Raw genomic sequence first — 25,038 nt, 5'->3', positions numbered from 1 at the left:
AGTTGCACAATCAAATACAAGATGTCTAATTCAACTTTGATGTTTGGAGTGAGAGTTGATTCAACTTTTTTGAGCATGTAACATGAGGTTACATTATAGGTCACTTTTGACCTATAACATTGATCAAGTGATTTTTCCAAACTTCAAAAATGCATAACTCTATCATTTCAAATCCAAATGACATGAAATTGGTGACCATTTTGAAAGTCTTTGAGAGAGATACAACTTTTATGAAGACACTTTTCTCATTTGAAGCTCACATAAAAAGTTAAACAAGAGGGAATATTGAGACATATGGCTTGTTGTTAACGACCATGGATGGCGAGGATTCTCCATCCCCTGTGAATGCGGACGCAGTTAGAAAATACTTCGTATAAAAGAGACCCGCTGGACGAAAAAAATAAAATAGTCCAGGCAAAAATGGGCATCCCGACGAACCAAAATAAATAAATGAAAAGGTTCGGGCAAAAATTAAGGATAAAAATGAAAAATTGTACACCTGGCAAGTCGAAAACCCCACAAGGGCGGCTTGGGCAAAAAAGGGTATCCCGGTGGACTGAAAACCCGAAAGGGAGGTCTAGGAAAAAGAGGGATTGAAACGAACAACTGCGTCTAGCATGATCGTTTGTACTTTGGATATGACACCAGGATAATCCCCGACAGGGATCAGTCGGAATCGTCTTGTTCAGAAGGCAGAAAGCACGGAAAGTCTGAGGACATAAGGGGTGTAACCGAGTGGGAACTCGATGAGATCACGGTTTCACATTGCCATTAGGATAGATTTTCCTTTTGTGCGCAATTACCTCTTTTCAGGAATTGCTTCCTTTGTATTGCTCAGTTCGAGCCACACTTTTTCCAATCAATAAAATGCATATTCAGTCAAAAAAAATTGTTTTTGTTTTCATTACCGCTTTGATTGCAAAAACATCCGTTTATTATGATAAAGAATCTTTGCATTTCGAAACATGGAGATCCCTTACAATGCATGTTTATAAGATTGAAAACCTGAAATCTTATTTGAAAGGTTGAGTGACCCAGGTGTTGAAACTTTGGCATACCTGGGGCACGTTTTTATCTAACGATCTCTTTTGCAGGTGCTGTTAGATATGTTCACTCACTTGCAGGTGTGATGAGAAGCCTTTTTGACAAAAAGATTCCCGTGGAGTCCAATCAGGGACAAGGGACTGAAGAATGGTGAAAAGACGGCGAAAGACGTGCGACGATCCGTGAGAATTAATCAAGAAGACTCTTCAAAGTCTGAGGACTAGAAAGTTCATATGAATCCAGGGGGTTCGATCTCCTTGGAGTACGAAGAAGGCGAGAATACGAGGTGATGAATCAGAAAAGTCCAGACGAGCCTGGGAGCTCTCAAAAGTGGAAAGCTTACACTGGATTTAGATGTTGAATACCGGGGTTCGGCGAGTCGACGGGTGTTCTGTGCCAGACTTTCCTGGTTTCCCCAAGCAGAGGCGGAATTGTTATCTCCCCAGCAGATTCAAGGTCTGAGTCTTCCCTAGCAGGGTCGGGATGGTTATCTCCCCAGCAGGTTTTAGATCGATGTTTCCTCAGTAGCCAGGCCTGAAGGTTGCTATTTCCCCAGCGGAGGTGTCTGTTGCTGGCTTTTCCCCAGCAAGTCAGAGACTGTTGTTTTCCCCGCAGAGTGCGGTGGTGGTTTCTTCCCCAGCGAAGTCCCCAAGCGGATTGAGTTCAGTGGAGGTCATCCCCGGTAAGGGTGGTCCTTTCCCCATCAGCAGTGCTATTCCCCAACAGGGTGGAGGTTGGAGCGTTAGCGAGTTCCTCGGCAGAGTGCCTCGAGCTCCCCAAAAGAGTCCCTTGAGGGGGATAATTTTTATGCATTCATCATGTAGATAGGCATAACATATTGCATAGCTAATTGCGTAGCATTTCCATGATTATGGAGCATTACGCTAAAAATCATCATGCATAAGCATTGCAAGCATAAGCTAGTCTCAAGCCGTGGTTACTCTTTGAGGATTGGTTTCGCCAGAGGGTGAAGATGTTACCCTGAGGAGTTTGACATCGTGATTTTAATCAACAAGTATTCCCTAGCAGTGCGATATTGGAGGAAGGATTTCTGTCGGGAGGAGATGGAAATGATAATTCAAGAAGTTTTGGGGTTCAAGAAAAGCAGAAAAAAAAAGTAAAGAGAGAAAAATCCCCAGCTAAGCGCAATTTGTTCGTTTGCTAGGGTTGAATAGAGGATAGCAGACTCATGGCTTGTTATCCCCATCATGGGTCACTGGTGTAGCACCTCAAATTTGCACCCTACCATTTTGTACATTCATTTCATTTCTAGGTTATTAACATTTGCATATCATCATGAGCATGCCTTTCATCTATACAAGCAAGGTTCAACACAAGATGGCAGTGACTTGAATTCAGAGCTTTATGTTTACACCTAGTGGAAACTAGGATTTCTCAGCGAATTCGGGGTGGCCCCAATCGAAGCCTAGCGTGGAGATGTTTGGGTATTATGCTTAAATCTGGTGTCAATGGTGGTTTCTGGAGGGATCAAGACCCTGATTTAAAGGCCTTTACTTGGTCATGGTTCCATACCCTAATCAGGTCAAACTCTTATATTATAGCCTCCTAAGCCTAGTTCGGCTGGTACATCGTCATTCAAGTAATAACCTTGATCATTGTCTGTGATATTGTATTCAAGGCCATTTCAATCCATGTTATCCTTTCCCATTCATGTTCAGGCTATCATTGGAGTCCATGTCAAACCTATTCGTTTAAAAGTTCAAGTGAATGCAAGGATCGTGCTCAAATCCACAAAGTCATTTATTTCAATCTTTTTCTCAAGCATGTCCATACAATGATTCTCATACAAGATTCCATATCCAAGCTCACTCCATTCATGAATATCAATTTCCATTACAAAGGATAAAATATTCATTACAAAAAAAAAAAAGAACAAAATAAACACAAAATGTGAGGTGTTGACCAAGGTTGACTTTGGTCAACGGTTGACTTTTTGGTCAACTTTGACCAAAGTCAACCCATCCCAAAAAATCCTAAGTCCATAATCTCTGATCCTAACCCTATGTCTCAGCCCTATTTTGATCCTTGGTTTGACTTTTGTGACTTCAAAAATTCCACTGTTATGCCGTGCCAGGTCCAACCCTTTACTTAGCCATGTTTGCTCATCCATACCACCATGACCTGCATGACAAATAGTAACAAGTCAGAATACAAGCATGCCAGAATTAAAGCATACGCTGGCCAGGAGTTGAAAGTTGCAGTCATGCTGCGAACCTGCTGCAGACTTGTATGGGCCTCACGACCACCATCATGAACAACCTGCATTTACAACAGACCAACACAACATCCAGCAGCATATTCAATTTACCGGCAACATCTGTAGCATCCAGCAGGAGCCAACCCTGTTACGCAATCAATGCCTGCAAAATATAGTAACATGGCTTCATTAGTTGGTGGTCCTGATATGAACATGTCAGAGGCTTTAAGGGCAAACAACATTTCGACGCCTCAAGCTCGACCCAATCAACAAGCTTCGCCTGGTGTTGATATTGCCACTGGACTTTCATTTCCTCGACACCTTGCCGTGTATCCCTACTCCCAGCTTACTCTTCCTTTATGGCATTTTGCTAATGTAATTGACTATCCATTCGTGCCTCAGAGCTACGCATACATGCCATCGGCATTTCAGCAGTGCTTCCACAATATAAGAATAACATTTTTGTCAGCAGCTTGCCTCAGTCTGCTGCTATTCCGTCGGGATGTGGTTTTGGAAGTTCTACCAGCATTCATGGTGGAAATTATCCTTTGAATCCAACAGGGCATTCTTAGCAGCAGGAAATTCTTGGGTTATCAAAAGCACTGATACAAACCAGCAGGGCATATGGATTATGGACGTAATATCAAAACCTATTGTTCTTCCAAGGCGTAATGCAGCGGCTGTGATCGTACGATAACGGGTTTAACTCAGGATATAGTGCCAACAATCCACTTGGTTAAGGAAGGCCCGAGTCACAAACGCGTATTTTACCTAAATCCTAATTGCTTCCCGTTGGTTCAAACACGAGGCCGGAAGAAGGTGTGTCGCGCGCTCCTAAGTAAGGTCAAGCAACATTAAGCATTCCTGCAACATGCGATACAACCATGACAAGTTAGTTCCCAAGAAAAGAACAGTTCACAATTCTATCACCATTTGACATTCATCATAGTACCTTGGGCGATACACATCTAAGCTGTCATGAAGTGTCGTCATCCGGAAGGGTTTGTCGCTTCGATGAGTTACGCGTGTTTTATTATCTTAAGCATAACCTGTAAAGACTACATGTGCACATGGTTAAAATTCAAGAAGATTCGATAACTTGTTAATCACTAAAGCATTCACTTATTCTAATACGACATTTGCATAATGGATTCGGTGCGGCACTAAACAAAATTCAGCAGCATTACAGCCCGTACCTTTCAATTAGCAGCTAAGAGTGAAGGGAATTCGCGGTTGACATCAGGGAGATTAACACACTACATGAACACAGGGAAATGACAATCAGTTGGAAACCATACAAGGCGATGTAGAATGGATGTCCAAGTGAAGTTATAGCAAGGTTGCAACAAGTGAATTGAAGAATAAAAGAACATGTGCGTTATCCGCCCCACTCACACGTGATTCACTTTCATCAGACTCTATCAGATAAATGCATAATGGCTAGAGTTGGAACATTCGACTTGAGCTGAGTCATATCAACCACGCATCCCTCTGCAACTTCAGAGTTACCTGCAGAAGTGGACTAAGGTGATTCTAATGACTATCCCAGCAAAATCCATAATAGTTGTCAAATGCAAGGAAAGAAATGAAATTTGAGTCATAATCATGGTAATTACCCTGTTGAAAAACCAAAGCCAAGAGAAACCTGCAGAGACAGGGCGAGCTTTCCGAGCATACCAACACAGACCTACAATCCAAAAAAATGCAGCTCAATTCAAATCAACGAGTTTCAAAATAATAAACAGTTCATGAAAGAGCAGTTCAGGTAAAGAAGCAAGTCACCCAATGTAAGTCAATTCAGTTATCCATGGATCAAAAGATTGAAGGCAAATGGATTAGAAATTTGAACTTGTGGTAAAAACCACGTGACTTAATTCATAATTCAAGACTTACCTTCATTTAAGTGCCAGCTGGATGGTGCAGATTGAACCATTTTCAGATTTAATTCTCCAATTTGCCCCTTAGATCCTGCTATATAAGCTGCAATCATTGCCAATCATTGGTTTCAGAAAAATTTTCCCTCTCATTCCAAAATCGCTTTTGCCCTCAATCCTTCAACAGAAACCTCCAAAAAATTCTAACAAACTTTTCCAGATTCTTCTTCAACCTGTAACAAACCTTCAACCATACTCATAATCACGATCCAGATTCTTCTTCTTCCTCCATCACCTAATCTTCTTCAACCTCTAACAACTGAACCAAGCCTCTCTTCAATCCCTTCAACAACCGTAACAAACTCACAAAACCGTTAACCACCTTCAACCTCCATTGAACCAACACGCTGAACCTTCCATTGGTAACACTCAACACCATAAACTCCAATCCCTCTTCATAATCACCTTATCGATAACATAATCGAAATACTTGAAAAGCTTCACAAAAGAATTGAGGAAGAAGCTTCGTAACAGAAGTGATTCGCAACAGAATAAAGTAGCGAAAAAGCTTGAAAGTACCTTTCCAGAATTGAACCGCTTCCGGTCATCGTCTTCACTTCGATCCTTGTCGCCATTCGCTCTGTTGCGAGCATCATCGTTCATCACTCGGTTTCGATCGTCGGAGTTTGCTTCATCCAATCAACACCAGAATCCACTTCATCTTCCTCAATGACTACGACTACTCATCGTCAACAAACAACAACTTCGCGCCGATGATCTAAAGATCGTACGAAGCCATAGCAACGCGGTGCATCAACATACGGATCCGACGTGTCCAGTCACCATTGACTTTGATTCTCGCAACAACAACCACACGCAGAGGAGGAAGAAGTCCAAAGTGAAGCGGAAGAAGAAAGATTGTACGTGGTAAGCGCTTTTCCATAAGTGCTTTTTCTTCTTTCTTTCCTTCAGTAAACTCATGTTACGTTTGGATTTGGTCACACCTTGACTGTTTGGGCCCAAGGCCCAAACAGGTCTGTTCACAATGCATGCACCATCCAATGACCAGCACACCTCCCATGCGATTGGGCTTAGTATTTTCCAGTTAGGCCCATCCTGATTTTCTGTGTAGATTTAATTGTTAATCTTGATTTAGAAGTTTAATAGGTGATGTTTGATTAGGAGTTTTTAGAGACTTATTAGAAATGTTTATTTTAGGATTAAGTATTTAGAATGTTAGATAATTGGTTTTTAGGATTTTAATAAGGCATTGAAATTTGGTTAGAATTTAATTAGAAAGTAATTAGAATTAGATTATTAGAATTAGAATAATTTTTAGAAATAATAGTTTCAGAACTTTAGAGTTAATTACAAAATGTTAAAAAGTATTAAAAAGAAATATTAGAAATAGTTTAGAAATATTAAATTTAGTTTAGTTCTAATTGACTTTAAATAGAACTTACTTTCGTAAATAGAATTTTAGGTCAATATTACTCCCTAATTATGAAATGACCATTCTATCCCTAGGCTTAGAAATAATTCAATCTTGCATGCTCCCTTAATTTTAGGACATGTTATCTCTTGATTAAATAAATTTCATGTGGAGTTTGAGTTTCCGTTTTGGATTTTTCATTCCCTTTTGGCCCTAGTCTTGGACTAGTGGTTTGTGATCTCACTTTTGAGTTGTGTTTCAGGTTAATAGCACAAATGGCTTATGCTTGATGATGTGCTTCCATTGGACTTGACTTATGATTTGTATATAGCTAATTTTGACTTTGTTTTGTAGGATGTTTGGCTTTTGAGTTGCTTGCACTTTGGTGCATTGGATTGTGTTTGTCTGTGTATAGCTAATTGTGAACCATTTGCTGTTTAGTTGTGTGATTAGTATACTGATGATATTTGATTGATTTCAGGTACATTAGTTGCTAATATCGCTTTGCTTTGCTTGCTAAGCAATTTGCACTGAGGTATAACATTCTTGTCTTCATGTAGTCTGGGAGACCGGGCCTGTTACTTGGCCGGGCAAATGTCTGAAGTCCTCCTTAAGAGGCGATGCTTGTGGTTGTTTACATTTGTGCCAAGCAGGGAAAGTCCTTATTTAAGGCAATTGGCGGAACCCAAGGGATATGCAATCTATCCCCCGCTATTCTGTTGAGTCGTCCCTCTGCTCACACCATTGTGTTGACGCATTGGGACACAAACCCAAGATCTTGTACAGTGTACAATCGAGTCAGATTCTTGAGCGTAGAAGGGTTCCATCTTTCTGAACCCACGCTCCTTTGTCTTAAGCTCTCACTGACCAGGGATAAGAGCTGTGAAGTCTTATCTTCACTCACCTTTCATCTGCTTCACCTTAGCCCCTCAATGGCAAGGTTAAGAGCAAAACTCACCCTGTACAGTTGGCTTGCCTTTGCAGCCTTACCCCTTGTTTGAGTCTCACTTGTGTGCATATAGTGTGTGCTGTTTGTGATTGATTGTATGATATTACTTGTGAATAGGATAGGCTGGCTCCCTGTGCCAGTTAGCTAGAAACCTTGACTTAGGGATGATTTTGCATGATAACACTAGGCTCGAGTCGTAGTCTCCCTAGTTGTGTCTCCCTTTGTTATCTAGTTAGGCTAGTCCTGTGTCCCTCCGTAGGGGAACTACGTCACCCTGATCCTCATACCAGATGAGGTACGTAGGCTGGAGATGAGCAGATCTCTCCGGGCGCCTGTGTCTTTGTTTTGTGTTGTTGTGTGCTTGGAAGCTGATGTAAGTCCATCGAGTGGCGTTCGGGTTCCAGTGTGGGTTTGTTTGGTTCGGATGCTGATGTAAGCCCAATGATTGGCATTCAGGCTCCACGTTTGCCTTCTTGTGTGTGTTTTGGTTCGGATGCTGATGTAAGCCCAGTGATTGGCATTCAGGCTCCACGTTTGCCTTTGCCTGTGTTTGTTTGTGTGCGTGTTAGCCGAGCTACGGATGCTCTGATTCTCCTTCGTCCAGGAGATACGTATGCATAGGATGCGATATCCTAGCGAGCATGTGTCGTTTCCCCAGTCCGAACTACTTAGACTCTGATGTCTATGTTTGATAGACTAAGTAGGCCCAGGATGCGATATCCTGCCGAGTCAGTCTTGTTTGTTTCCTGTGTCTCCTTCAGCCAGTATTTATGAATGTTTGAGCAGTGTTTTAGCAACCACTTCCCTTCCTATTGTGCGTGGATCCCGTCGAGTACGACGGATGCGTAGGGGTGCTAATACCTTCCCTTCGCATAACCGACTCCCGATCCCATTCTCTTTGGTCGCGAGACCTTGCTTTTTCCAAGTTTACTCTGAGTGTTTCCTTTCCCTCTTTTGGGATAAATAACGCACGGTGGCGGCTCTGTTGTTCTTGTTTCCCGCCGGTTTTTCGCATAATGCGACAGCTGGCGACTCTGCTGGGGACAACTAGAGAAGTTGACCTGTGCTGGTACTTCTTCCCTAAGCGAGTCTCTCCTAGCGCTCTCTAGGTTAGGGCTTTGGTTGCTATTGGTTGTTATTTATTGCATTCATTTCATGTATTGTTTGCATTCAATATGTGCATTAATGTTTGCATTCATTCATTTCATCTGCTGTGCTGGCTGTGTGTTCTCTGATTGGGGGTGGGTGATACTTGAGGTAAAAGGCCCAATACCCAGGCTATGAGTGCAATCTAGGAAACCTAGGAATAGAGTGAGTCATGGGAAGCGGGTGGTATGCGCCACTTAGCGGAACATTGACGTCACGAGCAGTTTAGACCCTGGTGGGGTATCATCGTTGCATACTTCAGGTGTGTGTATGATGGTATTCCACGAAAGGTTATTTATGCTGCGTTTCTTTCGACCTTACCCTGGCCTATATGACACCCGTGAGTGGGGAGGGAATGATCATTTTAACAGGTACAGATGGTGACTGTTGGTGACCGGTTGGTGACTGTTGGTGATTCAGTATGTTCCTGTTGGTGACTCAGTTTCTCAGATTGGGTTCAGACGACAGTTGACCAGTTGACTTTGGGTTTCAGATGATTGTGATCACAGTTCGAGCCGAAGTTTTGATCCTGTGTTCAGAGATGCACAACTTGCCAGTCGTGTCTGCATCAAGTGTATCATAGCATGTTTATTTTTCAAAAGAAATGCAATGAAAAAATTGAAAAAAAAATGAAAAAAGAAAAGAGAAAAAACTAATCCCTGCATGCATATCATTTCTCAGGTACATTCCAGAGCTTGATTCATTGATAGAGATGGCAACAGTTCCCGAGCCGAAGCGGAAGACCTGTTCCTATAGCTTTCACCGTGAGCCTCTGACGTCTCTGATCGAGTTGAGTAGCCTTATGACCAATGACCATCTGAAGGGGTTTGTGGATCAGTATGGCGATATTTTGACACTGTTGAAGATGGTGGTCGACCCAGTGCCGTTGCGGACTCTTCTTCAGTTCTATGACCCGGAGCTTAGATGTTTCACTTTCCAGGACTATCAGTTGGCGCCTACTCTCGAGGAGTACTCCATTTTGTTGGGTGTCCCGATTCAGCACCAGATTCCTTTCTTGGACGTACCGAAGGAAGTTGACTTCAGGGTTATTGCTAAGGCTTTGCATCTGAGTATCCGAGAGATCAGTGATAGTTGGAAGACTAGTGGAGATGTTGTGGGCCTACCTTTGAAGTTTCTGCTGAGAGTTGCTAGAGGAGAAGCAGAGAAGGGGAATTGGGAAGCTTTTCGTGCCCAGCTCGCTGTCATGATCTATGGGATCGTTCTGTTTCCGAGTATGCCCAACTTTGTTGACTATGCTGCAGTCTGCATCTGTATTGGAGGGAATCCAGTCCCTACTCTGTTAGCTGACACTTACTATGCTATCCACAGTAGGCATGGTAAGGGTGGTGCTATCAGATGTTGTCTCCCATTGTTGCTCAGATGGTTCATGTCTCTCCTACCAGTAAGTGGGCCATTTGTCGATGCTCAGAGCACTTATAGGTGGACTTAGAGGGTGATGTCTCTTACTTCGTATGACATCAGATGGCAGTCATACCGGATGGATGTGCGTGATGTTATTATGAGTTGTGGAGAATTCTGGAACGTGCCACTTGTGGGGACCAAAGGTTGCATCAATTATAACCCGGTTCTTTCTCTTCGCCAGTTGGGGTTCGTTATGAGTAGAAGACCACTTGAAGCTGAGACAGCTGAGAGTGTGTATTTTGAGAAGCGTACCGACCCTGTTAGATTGGAGCAGATTGGAAGAGCCTGGAAGTCTATTGGTATTAGAGATGGATCCGTATTAGGGAAGAAGTTTTCCATTGCCATGCCTGATTACACCGATTGGGTGAAGAAGAGAGTGGAAACTTTGTTGTTGCCCTATGATAGGATGAATCCGTTGCAAGTGCAACCACCCTTGATTCTTGCTGATACTGTGCCAGCTGAGCAGTATAAGCAAGCCCTGATGGAGAATCGTCGCTTGAAGGAGAAAGAGCAAGATGCCCAAATGGAGTTGTATCAAGCCAAAGCTGATAGGTTGAATTTGACTCATCAACTCAGAGATGCCCAGAGCGCAGGTGTTGGTGGCGTGAGGAGCAAGAAGAGATCTTATTCAGAGATGGAGAATTTGCTAGATGCGGAGCACAGAGAGTGTTTGAGGTTGCAGAGATCTGAAGCCAGTTATCTGAAGAAGATCAGAGACTTGGAGAAGCAACTCAGAGACAGAGATATCCAGTTGAAGAAGGAAGTCGACCAGAGACTTGCATCAGAGACCCAGCTTGGGGCAGAAGTTGTCGAGCTTAGAAGACAGTTGAAGGAGAAGATCACTCCCTTGCCAGAATGTTCAGAGTGTGAACTGTTGATAGACCAGTGTCACTACTTGAAGATGCTCATTCCTGGAAGTAACTTGTCTTAGCTTGTATTTCCCGATGTTTTTGTTGAGAATGACCCCCAGGATTGTTGGGTGGGATTATTTTGTTGTACTTTGTTGGATGTTGGGATCTTTGTTGTATGATCTAGTTGCTCCTTTATAGATGAGATTTTCAATACTCAGCACCCTGTTGTATGATGTTTCTGTATCTCCCTGTTGCTTTGTGTTGTTGCAGGTTGTCGTTTCTCGAGATGAATCAGGCTCTTTGAATGCCTGAGAAACGAACATTTCATGTGCATCATATGCATTAGCATCATAATCATAACATTTGCATAACAGGTGTTCTTGTGCCGACTTCTCACTCTGGTTCCTGTGTCAGGCAGGATAGCGGATCAGCGACCTCACCGGTATTCTACAAGACTAAATCAGCGAAGAAGTATGGATCAGGTTCAGACTGAGCTGGCTGAGATGAGGGCGAACATGGCCCAATTTTTGACGATGATGCAAGGGGTTGCTCAGGGTCAGGAGGAACTCCGTGCTTTGGTTCAGAGACAGGAAACGGTTATTCAGGCGTCTAACCGTGGTTCACCCGTTGCTCCACCCGGTTATGAGAATGTCAACGTTGCTGCTGCTCCTGTTCATGGTTATGCCACTGGAGATGAACTTAGGGGAATAAGAGTTGATGGTCAACCTCTTGCTGCAGAGGTCAATGTTAGGTCCACCCGGACTCCGGCGCGTCATCCAGCTCTTCTTGTTGACAGACAAGAGGACATGTTCACGATGATGAGTGAGGATGATGGTGATGTTGCTAGAATGGAAGATAGGGATCGTAAGGTCGATGCCCTGGCTGAAAAGGTCCGGGCGATGGAATGCCAGAACTCTCTTGGGTTCGATGTCACGAATATGGGGTTGGTCGAAGGTCTGAGGATTCCCCACAAATTCAAAGCACCCACCTTTGACAAATACAACGGTACTTCTTGCCCTCGCACCCATGTGCAGGCTTACTATCGGAAGATCTCGGCATATACAGATGACGAGAAAATGTGGATGTACTTCTTTCAAGATAGCCTATCTGGGGCATATTTGGATTGGTACATGGAACTCAAGCGGGATTCTATCCGATGTTGGAGGGATCTGGGAGAAGCTTTTCTCAGGCAATATAAACACAACATGGACATGGCACCGAGCCGGACTCAGCTGCAGAGTCTGTGCCAGAAAAATAATGAAAGCTTCAAGGAATACGCCCAGAGGTGGCGTGAGCTTGCTGCCAGAGTTCAACCCCCTATGCTGGAAAGGGAGTTGACGGATATGTTCATTGGCACACTTCAGGGAGTGTTCATGGACCGAATGGGGAGTTGCCCATTCGGAAGCTTTTCTGATGTTGTTATCTGCGGTGAAAGAACCGAGAGTTTGATCAAGGCCGGGAAGATCAACGATGTGGGTTCCTCTTCATCAAAGAAACCTTTCTCTGGGGCACTTCGCCGTAGAGAAGGTGAAGCCAGTGCTGTTCAGCACCGCCGTGGTCAGAACAGAAATCAGCATCAGTACAGACAGGTTGCTGCAGTGACCATTCCTGCTCCTCAACAGCGTCAACCTCCGCAACAACCAAGACAACAACAACAGTAACAACGTCCTTATCAGCCAAGGCAGAGGCTGCAGTCTGATAGAAGATTTGACCCGTTGCCCATGACATATGCTGAGCTTCTGCCTGAGTTGCTCAGATTGGGTTTCGTGGAATTGAGAACGATGGCTCCGCCAACTGTTTTGCCACCCGGGTATGACGCCAATGTCCGGTGCGATTTCCATTCAGGGGCACCAGGGCATAATATAGAGAAGTGTCGGGCTTTTCAGCATAAAGTCCAAGATTTGATCGATTCTAAGGCGATCAACTTCTCCCCTGTGCCGAATGTTGTGAACAACCCTATGCCTGCGCATGGTGCTCATAGGGTAAACTGTATTGAAGGGGTTGAATCCGAAGATCTGGTGATCCGTGTGGATGAGATTCAGACTTCTCTGTTGGTTGTCAAAGACCGTTTGCTAAAAGCTGGTGTTCATCCGGGTTGTGATGAAAATTGTTTGGGCTGTGCAGAGTCAGCTAATGGGTGTGATCTGTTAAGGGCTGGTATCCAGGGTTTGATGGATCAGGGTCGTGTTCAGTTTGGTAGGGCCGATAATAGAGATCATGGGGCAGTGTCTACTGTCACTATCTTCTTCAAACCAGCTGAAGGGCGTGCGCCTACAACAAGTGATAATCCAGTTACCATTTCTGCACCAGTCGCTACCAATACTCCGACAACAATCGTCGCTCCGGTTAGAAGAGCCGTGGACAATAATGTTGTGCCTTGGAGGTATGACAATGCCTACCGAAGCAACAGGAGGGCTGAAAACAGGGCCAAGCCTTCAAATCAAGCGCCCGTGACAATTTATGCACCTGCCAGTAAAGCTCCGGTCGTTGCGAGTCCTGCTGTGGACAATGTGGGTGGACCAGGAGGCTTTACCCGCAGCGGACGGCTGTTTGCGCCTCAACAGTTGAGGGATGCCAATGCTGAGGCATCTGCTAAGGCTAAGGGCAAACAGGCCGTTGTTGATGAAGTCCCTGCTCAAGCGAATGTGCCTGGTGGCTCGTTTGAGAAGGATGTGGAGGAATTCATGAGGATAATCAAAAAGAGTGACTACAAGATCGTAGATCAGCTCAATCAAACTCCCTCCAAAATCTCCATTCTTTCTCTGCTGTTGTGCTCTGAGGCACATAGAGACGCCTTGCTGAAGATGTTAAATATGGCGTATGTACCTCAGGAGATTTCTGTCAATCAACTTGAAGGTGTAATTGCTAATGTGAGTACCCGACACGGTGTGGGGTTCACAGATCTTGATTTGACACCTGAGGGGCGGAATCACAACAAGGCCTTGCACATCACTATGGAGTGCAAGGGGGATGTGCTGTCACATGTCTTGGTTGACACCGGTTCTTCGTTGAACATGCTGCCTAAGCAGATCTTGAAGAAGATACCGGTCGAAGGGGTTGTGCTGACGCCGAGTGACCTAGTCGTTCGTGCATTTGATGGATCCAAGCGTTCCGTCTTTGGTGAAATCACTCTGCCTATAAGGATAGGTCCGGAGGAGTTTGACATTGTCTTCTATGTCATGGACATCCAGCCTGCTTATAGTTGTCTTCTGGGGCGTCCATGGATCCATGCAGCAGGAGCAGTCTCATCGACTCTCCACCAGAAGCTCAAATACGTCTGGAACGGTCAGATTGTGACCGTGTGCGGTGAAGAGGACATCCTGGTGAGTCATCTGTCCTCATTTAAATATGTCGAGGTGGATGGCGAGATCCATGAAACTTTGTGCCAGGCGTTTGAGACAGTGGCTCTTGAGAAGGTGGCCTACGCTGAGCAGAAGAAGCCAGGTGCTTCAATCACTTCTTACAAGCAAGCTAAGGAGGTGGTTAACTCTGGTAAGGCCGAGGGATGGGGCAAGATGGTGGACTTGCCTGTCAAAGAAGACAAATTTGGCATTGGTTATGAGCCTCTCCGAGCAGAGCAGGGGGCAGCAGGTCCGAGTACCTTCACCAGCGCTGGGCTGATGAATCATGGGGATGTCTTTGCTACTGAGGGTGAAGATGTCGGCAGTGATTGTGATCTTGACTGCTGGGTTCGCCCGAGTGCACCAGGGGAAGTGATCAGCAACTGGACGGCAGAGGATATAGTCCAAGTTACTCTTCATACAGAGTAATTTTCTTTTGTTTTTTCATTCTGCACCAAAACCCTACGTTCTGCCCAAGGCGTAGTGGTTCATTGTAGGGCCACATGTTTTCATTGTTTATCATTAATAAAGGACGTTTTGCAAACAATTTTGTGATCCCTGTCTTTCTATTTGTTTTTCATTTCTCCAAAAAAATAAAAATGGCAATGTTTTTGTTTTTGTAACTTTCTTGAAATCTTTTTCTAAAATAAAGCATTAAACATGCATAAATGATCTTATGGCATCCACTATGAACAAATCTGTTATGGCTCAGTATGATTTCGACAATCCCATCTACCAAGCTGAAGAGGAGAGTGATGAAGACAGTGAACTCCCGAAAAAATTAGCTATATTGTTGAAGCAGGAGGAAAGGGTCATCCAACCTCATCAGGAGGAGTTTGACATTGTGAATCTTGGTACTGAGGACACCAGAAGAGACATCAAGATCGGGGCCGCTTTGAAACCTGAGGTCAAGAGCAGGTTGATTGAGATGCTGAGAGAGTATGTGGAGATATTCGCCTGGTCTTATCAAGATATGCCTGGGCTGAATACTGATATTGTGGTTCATAGACTACCTCTCAGAGATGAGTGTCTTTCGGTCAAGCAGAAGCTTCGTAGAACGAGTCCTGATATGGCAGTGAAAATCAAGGAAGAGGTTCAGAAGCAGTTCGATGCTGGGTTCTTGTCAGTAACAACTTACCCGCCGTGGGTAGCCAACATCGTTCCTGTGCCGAAGAAGGATGGAAAAGTCAGGATGTGTGTCGATTACCAGGATTTGAATAGGGCAAGTCCGAAAGATGATTTCCCATTACCTCACATTGATGTATTGGTGGATAATACGGCTCAATCCTCGGTATTCTCTTTCATGGATGGTTTCTCGGGCTATAACCAGATTAAGATGGCGCCAGAGGACATGGAAAAGACGACATTCATTACACCTTGGGGCACGTTCTGCTATAAGGTGATGCCATTTGGGCTGAAGAATGCCGGTGCTACCTATCAGAGGGCTATGACGACTCTCTTTCATGACATGATGCACAAAGAGATCGAAGTGTACGTGGATGATATGATTGCGAAGTCGCAGACAGAAGAGGAGCACCTAGTTAATTTGCAGAAGTTGTTTGATAGATTGGTCAAGTTCAAACTGAGGCTGAATCCGAACAAGTGTACGTTTGGAGTGAGATCAGGGAAGCTGTTAGGCTTCATTGTCAGTGAGAAAGGGATTGAGGTTGATCAGGGAAGCTGTGCTTTGGCCTGGGCTGCTCGCCGACTGAGGCAGTATATGTTGAACCATACTACCTTGTTGATTTCTAAGATGGATCCAGTCAAATACATCTTTGAGAAGCCGGCTCTCACTGGACGTGTTGCCCGTTGGCAGATGATTTTAACTGAATATGATATCCAGTACACGTCGCAGAAGGCTATCAAAGGTAGTGTATTGTCAGACTATCTCGCCGAACAACCGATCGACGACTATCAGCCTATGATGTTTGAATTCCCTGATGAAGACATCATGTATCTAAAGATGAAAGATTGTGACGAGCCTCTTGTCGAGGAAGGACCGGATCCTGATGACAGGTGGACATTGATGTTTGATGGGGCTGTAAATGTGAATGGTAATGGTGTTGGTGCAGTGCTGATCAATCCTAAAGGTGCTCATATGCCTTTTTCTGCCAGATTGGCGTTTGATGTCACCAACAACGAAGCTGAGTATGAGGCTTGTATCATGGGGATAGAAGAAGCCATTGATCTGAGAATCAAAACACTTGACATATTCGGAGATTCTGCTCTAGTGATCAATCAGGTCAATGGAGACTGGAATACAAACCAACCTCATTTGATTCCGTATAGAGATTACACCAGAAGAATACTGACGTTCTTCAAGAAGGTGAAGTTGTATCATGTCCCCCGGGATGAGAATCAGATGGCGGATGCCTTGGCTACTTTATCTTCCATGATAAAAGTTCATTGGTGGAATCATGTGCCACATGTTGCGGTGAATCGACTCGAGAGGCCTGCGTATGTGTTTGCAGCCGAGTCTGTTCTTGCTATTGATGAGAAGCCGTGGTATTATGACATCAAGAACTTCCTCAAGACTCAGGAGTATCCTGAAGGGGCATCGAAGAACGACAAGAAAACCCTGAGAAGGCTAGCTGGAAGCTTTTATTTGAATCAGGATGATGTGTTGTACAAGCGGAACTTTGACATGGTCTTGCTCAGATGCGTGGATAGACACGAAGAAGACATGTTGATGCAGGAAGTGAACGAGGGTTCGTTTGGTACCCACGCTGGTGGTCATGCAATGTCAAAGAAATTGTTGAGAGCCGGTTATTACTGGATGACTATGGAATCTGATTGTTTCAAGTACGCTCGGAAGTGCCATAAATGCCAGATCTATGCTGATAAGGTGCATGTACCACCAAGCCCGTTGAATGTCATGAACTCGCCTTGGCCGTTTGCCATGTGAGGCATTGACATGATTGGGAAGATTGAACCTACTGCTTCGAATGGACATCGCTTCATCTTGGTTGCGATTGATTACTTCACCAAATGGGTGGAAGCAGCTTCCTATGCCAACGTCACCAAACAAGTGGTTGCCCGGTTCATCAAGAAGGAAATCATCTGTCGTTATGGAGTCCCTAAGAGAATCATCACTGACAAGGGTTCGAATCTCAACAACAAGATGATGAAAGAGCTTTGCAGAGATTTCAAGATCGAACATCACAATTCTTCTCCTTACAGACCAAAGATGAACGGTGTTGTAGAGGCGGCAAATAAGAATATCAAGAAGATTGTGCAAAAGATGGTCGTAACGTACAAGGATTGGCATGAAATGCTGCCTTTCGCTTTGCATGGGTACCGTACTTCAGTGCGCACGTCGACCGGGGCAACCCCGTACTCCCTTGTGTATGGTATGGAAGCAGTCCTGCCTGTTGAAGTGGAGATCCCTTCTCTGAGGGTATTATTGGATGTCAAGCTGGAAGAAGCCGAGTGGATTCGTACAAGGTTTAATGAGTTAAGCCTTATCGAAGAGAGACGGCTAGCAGCTGTGTGCCATGGACAGTTATATCAGAGAAGGATGAAGCGAGCCTTTGATCAGAAAGTGCGTCCTCGGACATTTCAGACTGGTGATCTAGTTTTGAAGAGGATCCTTCCTCCCGGTGCAAATAACAGGGGCAAGTGGACTCCTAATTATGAAGGTCCATATGTTGTGAAGAAGGTCTTCTCCGGTGGAGCATTGATGCTTACAACTATGGATGGTGAAGATTTCCCATCCCCTGTTAACTCAGATGTAGTAAAAAAATACTTCGCGTAAATTGACCCGCTGGACAAAAAGAACAAAAAGGGTCCAGGCAAAAAAGGGCATCCCGGCGAACCAAAAAAGCAGAAAGAGAAGGTTCGGGCAAAAATTAGGGATAGAATGAAAAGAATTTGTACACCCGGTAAGTCGAAAACCCGCAAGGGCGACTTAGGCAAAAATGGGTATCCCGGTGGATTGAAAACCCGAAAGGGCGATCCAGCCAAAAGAGGGATTAAAGCGAAGACTACAGTCTGAGTTATCTGTATTTCATCGCGCTTCGTCAGCTACCATCTCAAGGGATGTGATCGGTCCAATCAGTCTTCTCAGAAAGCAAGGAGTGGGAGGAAAACTGATGGTCTATGAGCTATAACAGAGTTGGGAAATAGTGGATGCCGTATTCACATTGCCATTAGGATAGTTTATTTTCCTTTTGTGCGCAATTACCTCTTTCTAGGAATTGCTTCCCATTGTATTTGCCTTTTCAGGCACATTTTCAATCAATAAAAGTCGTTATTTAGATAAATAGCTCTCTTGTTTTTATTTTTACTGTTTTGTTTGCAAAAACGTCCGAATTTTTGATAAACATTGCATATAATAAAACATGAAGGCTAAACAATAACTTGCAGAAGGATGAAACATTTGAAAATCATTTTGAATGTTGAGGACACTTGAGCGTATCTTGTCCGTATACCCTTGGGGCATTGTGTTTTGCTGTTTTACAGGTCGTCTTCTGTGATCATCTCCCCAGCAGGTCCTTCTCAGAGCAAGTTTGAGAGCTGTCAGAGTTGTGTTCCCTTGCAGAGGTGCCTGTGGATAGTATCTTCTTTCCTCAACAGATCTAAGGATTGCCTACCCCCAGCAGGCTTGTGTTGGCAGGTTCCCCAGCTGGGATCCCCACTGAGTGCCTGGCAGATGTTTCCCCAGGAGTTCCCCCAGCGGAGTTTGTCATGAGAATGTTGTTCCCCAGCAGTTGGGTTTGTGATATTGTTATCCCCAGCAGGGTCGTGAGTGCTTCTCCCCAGCAGGGTTATGGAGGTTCGTCTCCAGTATGACATATTGTGTTAGCATCCCCAACAGAATGGTTGCTCTCCCCACCAGAGTTGTTCTCCTCGGCAGAAGGGTGTGGGTTTCCTCAGCAGGTTCCCCGAGTGGAGCGGGTTTCAAAGAAATATTTCTCCAGCAGAGTTCATCCTACTTGTGGAGTGGACGAGTTTCCGTGGCAGATCAATATTGGCATCCCCAGCTGAGTTTAGTCTACCTATGGATTGTGTGGGTCGTCCCCAGTGGAGTAGAAGTTAATCCCCAAAGCAGAGTTGTCCTACCTGAGGTTTGGTTAAGTCTTCCCCCAGTGAAGTGCTATATCATTCTCTAGTAAGGTGATCTTGTTACTCCAGAGAGTACTTTCCCCGAAGAGTTGCTTGGTGTTATCTTCCCCAGCGGAGTATTGAGTGCTTCCCAAGCGGAGTCCCCTAGTGGATTGGATCCTGTGAAGGATATCCCCAGCGAAGCCTATCCTGTTCCCGACAACAATGTTGTTTCTCCAGCATGAGGGAGAAGTCGGGGCTTTCTTCGCAAAGCATTCCTAGATGAAGGCTCTCCCCGCAGAGTATTCCTCAGTCAGAGTATCCCCGCAGAGTTGGAGTACCTGATCTTTTGGCTCCGTAGCCAGGGTTTATGTTGCATTGCATGTAGTATTCATTGCATCCTCAAAAATGCGTAGCATTTCCATTCGAAATGGAGCATTACGCCAAAGAAAAATTCAAACATATGCATTCATGTGTTCGAAACCCAATCAGACCGTATCCCCGGTAGAGGCGGATGTCCGTTCAATCTGTACGACACGGTTGCTGCAGTTGTTCCTGATGGTGTTCAAGATTGATACCCCCACAGAGGTTTATTTCCTCATCCGTTGGTGAAAGGAAAGCCTGTTTCTCCCCAGTGAGACCCCCTGCAAGTGTCAAGTCTTGCCCTGTCATTTGGTAAATTTCAGTATCCTGTCAGCACCCACGTGTGTTATTTCTTTGGTGTCTATAAACACCATCCTTCGGTGATTTCCAGTCATGCGTAAGTGTCTGGTCTTCTTTGGTGTCGGTAAACACCATCTTTCGGTGCTTTCCCAGTCATGCGTAACTGTCTGGTCTTCTTTTGATGTTTATAAACATCATCGTTTGATGTTCGTAACGTCGTCCTCCTTCCCTAGTGAAGTTTACTCCTCTCCGTTGGTGTCGATAAACGTCGAGTTTTTCCCAATTATCCGCTGATAATTTGGTCGTCGTCCTCCTTCCCTAGTGAAGTTGATTCCTCCTCTCCGTTGGTGTCGATAAACGTCGAGTTTTTTCTATGCGTCCGATGATGTATAGTTGCTTATTCCCCGCAGATCATTTGGTAATACCAGATGATTCCCCTCAGAGTTTCCTCCTCTCCGTTGGTGTCGATAAACGTCGAGTGTTTCCTATTCGTCCTATGACGTCTAGTTGTACCTTTCCCCAAATGGATTTACCTCCCCGTTGGTTTCGATAAACGTTGTGTTTTTCTCATTCGTCCATGAACGTCTGATTGTATACCCTATTCCCAGTCATTCATTAATGTCTGGTTGATTTCCAGCCAGAATTCCCAGTAGACGTCCTATTCGGTTTCCGGTTGTGATGCCTTTCCCTCGTGAAGTGGCTTTCTCCTTCTCCCTTTCGTCCTATGACGTCTGGTCGAGTCTCCCTTTCGCCCGTTGGCGTCTGGTTGAGTTTTCTCCTTCTCCGTTGGTGTCGATAAACGTCGAGCTTCTCCCTTTCGTCCGATGACGTCTGGTTGAGTCTCCCTTTCGTCCGTTGGCGTCTGGTTGAGTTTTCTCCTTCTCCGTTGGTGTCAATAAACGTCGAGCTTCTCCCTTTCGTCCTATGACGTCTGGTCGAGTCTTCCCACTCATCCTATGATGTCTGGTTACCTCTCCGTTGGTCTTGGTAAACGTTGAGTTTTTCCCATTTCGTCCGCTGACGTATGGTTGTATCACTATCCTTCCAGTCATTCATTAATGATTGGTTACCTCTTCGTTGGTCTTGGTAAACGTTGAGTTTTTCCTAGTTGTCCGCTGGCATCTAGTTGAGATAATTCCTGTTCCCATGCATCGTGTGTCAATGTCTGGATGTGGTTGTACTTCTGAAAACAGAGAAAACAGAAAACAAGAAAAATTCCCAGCAGTGTGCAAATTTCTACGGTTCTTGGTATTCAATCCCTGTTTACCCTGAAAGTCTGACAGCCATTACTCTCATCCATTCGGGTTCCCAGTTGATTGAATAGGGGCAGCTGTAGCACCTCAAATTTGCACCCTACCATTTTTTACATTCATTTCATTTCTAGGTTATTAACATTTGCATATCATCATGAGCATGCCTTTCATCTATACAAGCAAGGTTCAACACAAGATGGCATTGACTTGAATTCAGAGCTTTATGTTTACACCTAGTGGAAACTAGGGTTTCTCAGCGAATTCGGGGTGGCCCCAATCGAAGCCTAGCGTGGAGATGTTTGGGTATTATGCTTAAATCTGGTGTCAATGGTGGTTTCTGGAGGGATCAAGACCCTGATTTAAAGGCCTTTACTTGGTCATGGTTCCATACCCTAATCAGGTCAAACTCCTATATTATAGCCTCCTAAGCCTAGTTCGGCTGGTACATCGTCATTCAAGTAATAACCTTGATCATTGTCTGTGATATTGTATTCAAGGCCATTTCAATCCATGTTATCCTTTCCCATTCATGTTCAGGCTATCATTGGAGTCCATGTCAAACCTATTCGTTTAAAAGTTCAAGTGAATGCAAGGATCGTGCTCAAATCTACAAAGTCATTTATTTCAATCTTTTTCTCAAGCATGTCCATACAATAATTCTCATACAAGATTCCATATCCAAGCTCACTCCATTCATGAATATCAATTTCCATTACAAAGGATAAAATATTCATTACAAAAAAAAAGAAGAACAAAATAAACACAAAATGTGAGGTGTTGACCAAGGTTGACTTTGGTCAACGGTTGACTTTTTGGTCAACTTTGACCAAAGTCAACCCCATCCCAAAAAATCCTAAGTCCATAATCTCTGATCCTAACCCTATGTCTCAGCCCTATTTTGATCCTTGGTTTGACTTTTGTGACTTCAAAAATTCCACTGTTATGCCGTTCCAGGTCCAACCCTTTACTTAGCCATGTTTGCTCATCCATACCACCATGACCTGCATGACAAATAGTAACAAGTCAGAATACAAGCATGCCAGTATTAAAGCATACGCTGGCCAGGAGTTGAAAGTTGCAGTCATGCTGCGAACCTGCTGCAGACTTGTATGGGCCTCACGACCACCATCATGAACAACCTGCATTTACAACAGACCAACACAACATCCAGCAGCATATTCAATTTATCGGCAGCATCTGCAGCATCCAACAGGAGCCAACCCTGTTACGCAATCAATGCCTGCAAAATATAGTAACATGGCTTCATTAGTTGGTGGTCCTGATATGAACATGTCAGAGGCTTTAAGGGCAAATAACATTTCGACGCCTCAAGCTCGACCCAATTAACAAGCTTCGCCTGGTGTTGATATTGCCACTGGACTTTCATTTCCTCGACACCTTGCCGTGTATCTCTACTCGCAGCTTACTCTTCCTTTATGGCATTTTGCTAATGTGATTGACTATCCATTCGTGCCTCAGAGCTATGCATACATGCCATCGGCATTTCAGCAGTGCTTCCACAATATAAGAATAGCATTTTTGTCAGCAGCTTGCCTCAGTCTGCTGCTATTCCGTCGGGATGTGGTTTTGGAAGTTCTACCAGCATTCCTGGTGGAAATTATCCTTTGAATCCAACGGGGCACTCTTAGCAGCAGGAAATTCTTGGGTTATCAAAAGCACTGATACAAACCAGCAGGGCATATGGATTATGGACGTAATATCAAAACCTATTGTTCTTCCAAGGCGTAATGCAGCGGTTGTGATCGTACGATAACGGGTTTAACTCAGGATATAGTGCCAACAATCCACTTGGTTAAGGAAGGCCCGAGTCTCAAACGTGTATTTTACCTAAATCCTAATTGCTTCCCGTTGGTTCAAACACGAGGCCGGAAGAAGGTGTGTCGCGCGCTCCTAAGTAAGGTCAAGCAACATTAAGCATTCCTGCAACATGCGATACAACCATGACAAGTTAGTTCCCAAGAAAAGAACAGTTCACAATTCTATCACCATTTGACATTCATCATAGTACCTTGGGCGATACACATCTAAGCTGTCATGAAGTGTCGTCATCCGGAAGGGTTTGTCGCTTCGATGAGTTACGCGTGTTTTATTATCTTAAGCATAACCTGTAAAGACTACATGTGCACATGGTTAAAATTCAAGAAGATTCGATAACTTGTTGATCACTAAAGCATTCACTGATTCTAATACGACATTTGCATAATGGATTCGGTGCGGCACTAAACAAAATTCAGCAGCATTACAGCCCGTACCTTTCAATTAGCAGCTAAGAGTGAAGGGAATTCGCGGTTGACATCAGGGAGATTAACACACTACATGAACACAGGGAAATGACAATCAGTTGGAAACCATACAAGGCGATGTAGAATGGATGTCCAAGTGAAGTTGTAGCAAGGTTGCAACAAGTGAATTGAAGAATAAAAGAACATGTGCGTTATCCGCCCCACTCACACGTGATTCACTTTCATCAGACTCTATCAGATAAATGCATAATGGCTAGAGTTGGAACATTCGACTTGAGCTGAGTCATATCAACCACGCATCCCTCTGCAACTTCAGAGTTACCTGCAGAAGTGGACTAAGGTGATTCTAATGACTATCCCAGCAAAATCCATAATAGTTGTCAAATGCAAGGAAAGAAATGATATTTGAGTCATAATCATGGTAATTACCCTGTTGAAAAACCAAAGCCAAGAGAAACCTGCAGAGGCAGGGCGAGCTATCCGAGCATACCAACACAGACCTACAATCCAAAAAAATGCAGCTCAATTCAAATCAATGAGTTTCAAAATAATAAACAGTTCATGAAAGAGAAGTTCAGGTAAAGAAGCAAGTCACCCAATGTAAGTCAATTCAGTTATCCATGGATCAAAAGATTGAAGGCAAATGGATTAGAAATTTGAACTTGTGGTAAAAACCACGTGACTTAATTCATAATTCAAGACTTACCTTCATTTAAGTGCCAGCTGGATGGTGCAGATTGAACCATTTTCAGATTTAATTCTCCAATTTGCCCCTTAGATCCTGCTATATAAGCTGCAATCATTGCCAATCATTGGTTTCAGAAATTTTTTCCCTCTCATTCCAAAATCGCTTTTGCCCTCAATCCTTCAACAGAAACCTCCAAAAAATTCTAACAAACTTTTCCAGATTCTTCTTCAACCTGTAACAAACCTTCAACCATACTCATAATCACGATCCAGATTCTTCTTCTTCCTCCATCACCTAATCTTCTTCAACCTCTAACAACTGAACCAAGCCTCTCTTCAATCCCTTCAACAACCGTAACAAACTCACAAAACCGTTAACCACCTTCAACCTCCATTGAACCAACACGCTGAACCTTCCATTGGTAACACTCAACACCATAAACTCTAATCCCTCTTCATAATCACCTTATCGATAACATAATCGAAATACTTGAAAAGCTTCACAAAAGAATTGAGGAAGAAGCTTCGTAACAGAAGTGATTCGCAACAGAATAAAGTAGCGAAAAAGATTGAAAGTACCTTTCCAGAATTGAACCGCTTCCGATCATCGTCTTCACTTCGAGCCTTGTCACCATTCGCTCTGTTGCGAGCATCATCGTTCATCACTCGGTTTCGATCGTCGGAGTTTGCTTCATCCAATCAACACCAGAATCCACTTCATCTTCCTCAATGACTACGACTACTCATCGTCAACAAACAACAACTTCGCGCCGATGATCTAAAGATCGTACGAAGCCATAGCCACGCGGTGCATCAACATACGGATCCGACGTGTCCAGTCACCATTGACT

General features: G+C 44.1%; 1 protein-coding gene and 3 long non-coding RNA genes across 8 annotated transcripts; 1 reads left to right on the top strand and 3 right to left on the bottom strand.

The window, feature by feature from the left end:
* Nucleotides 1–2,861: 2,861 nt before the first annotated feature.
* Nucleotides 2,862–6,129, bottom strand: LOC127125983 (uncharacterized). 4 transcript variants are annotated; one of them, XR_007804858.1, is made up of 8 exons: nt 5,156–6,129; nt 4,879–4,949; nt 4,658–4,771; nt 4,459–4,518; nt 4,215–4,320; nt 3,503–4,126; nt 3,280–3,425; nt 2,862–3,186 (listed from the first exon to the last, which is right to left on the bottom strand). It is a non-coding gene; the product is annotated as an uncharacterized LOC127125983 (long non-coding RNA). The 4 variants fall into 4 exon arrangements; XR_007804859.1 differs by having other exon boundaries at nt 3,280–4,126; nt 4,658–4,784; nt 5,156–6,124; XR_007804856.1 differs by having other exon boundaries at nt 3,280–4,126; nt 5,156–6,113.
* On the top strand, nt 5,926–14,805 carry LOC127125982 (uncharacterized). The gene is made up of 3 exons (XM_051054841.1): nt 5,926–6,063; nt 7,050–7,103; nt 11,351–14,805. The coding sequence occupies exon 3, from the start codon at nt 12,658–12,660 to the stop codon at nt 14,704–14,706; it is 2,049 nt and encodes a 682-aa protein (XP_050910798.1). The 5' UTR covers nt 5,926–6,063; nt 7,050–7,103; nt 11,351–12,657; the 3' UTR covers nt 14,707–14,805.
* A 7,106-nt stretch (nt 14,806–21,911) lies between these two features.
* Nucleotides 21,912–22,423, bottom strand: LOC127125985 (uncharacterized). Its single transcript, XR_007804862.1, has 2 exons — nt 22,331–22,423; nt 21,912–22,237 (listed from the first exon to the last, which is right to left on the bottom strand). It is a non-coding gene; the product is annotated as an uncharacterized LOC127125985 (long non-coding RNA).
* Nucleotides 22,424–23,060: 637 nt separating this feature from the next.
* LOC127125984 (uncharacterized) lies at nt 23,061–24,738 on the bottom strand. Of its 2 annotated transcripts, none has more exons than XR_007804860.1 (6): nt 24,207–24,738; nt 23,930–24,000; nt 23,709–23,822; nt 23,510–23,569; nt 23,266–23,371; nt 23,061–23,177 (listed from the first exon to the last, which is right to left on the bottom strand). It is a non-coding gene; the product is annotated as an uncharacterized LOC127125984 (long non-coding RNA). The 2 variants fall into 2 exon arrangements; XR_007804861.1 differs by having other exon boundaries at nt 23,266–23,362.
* Between the last annotated feature and the right edge of the window lie 300 nt (nt 24,739–25,038).

This window comes from Lathyrus oleraceus, chromosome 3 (genome assembly GCF_024323335.1).
Source record: "Lathyrus oleraceus cultivar Zhongwan6 chromosome 3, CAAS_Psat_ZW6_1.0, whole genome shotgun sequence".
NCBI lineage: Eukaryota > Viridiplantae > Streptophyta > Magnoliopsida > Fabales > Fabaceae > Lathyrus > Lathyrus oleraceus.
Note: the sequence above shows the minus strand (reverse complement) of the source record. Positions and strands in the feature narration are given on the sequence as shown.

Excerpts from the sequence above, each read along its gene's own strand:
- LOC127125982 (XM_051054841.1), top strand. The coding sequence starts at position 12,658 with ATGACATATGCTGAGCTTCTGCCTGAGTTGCTCAGATTGGGTTTCGTG.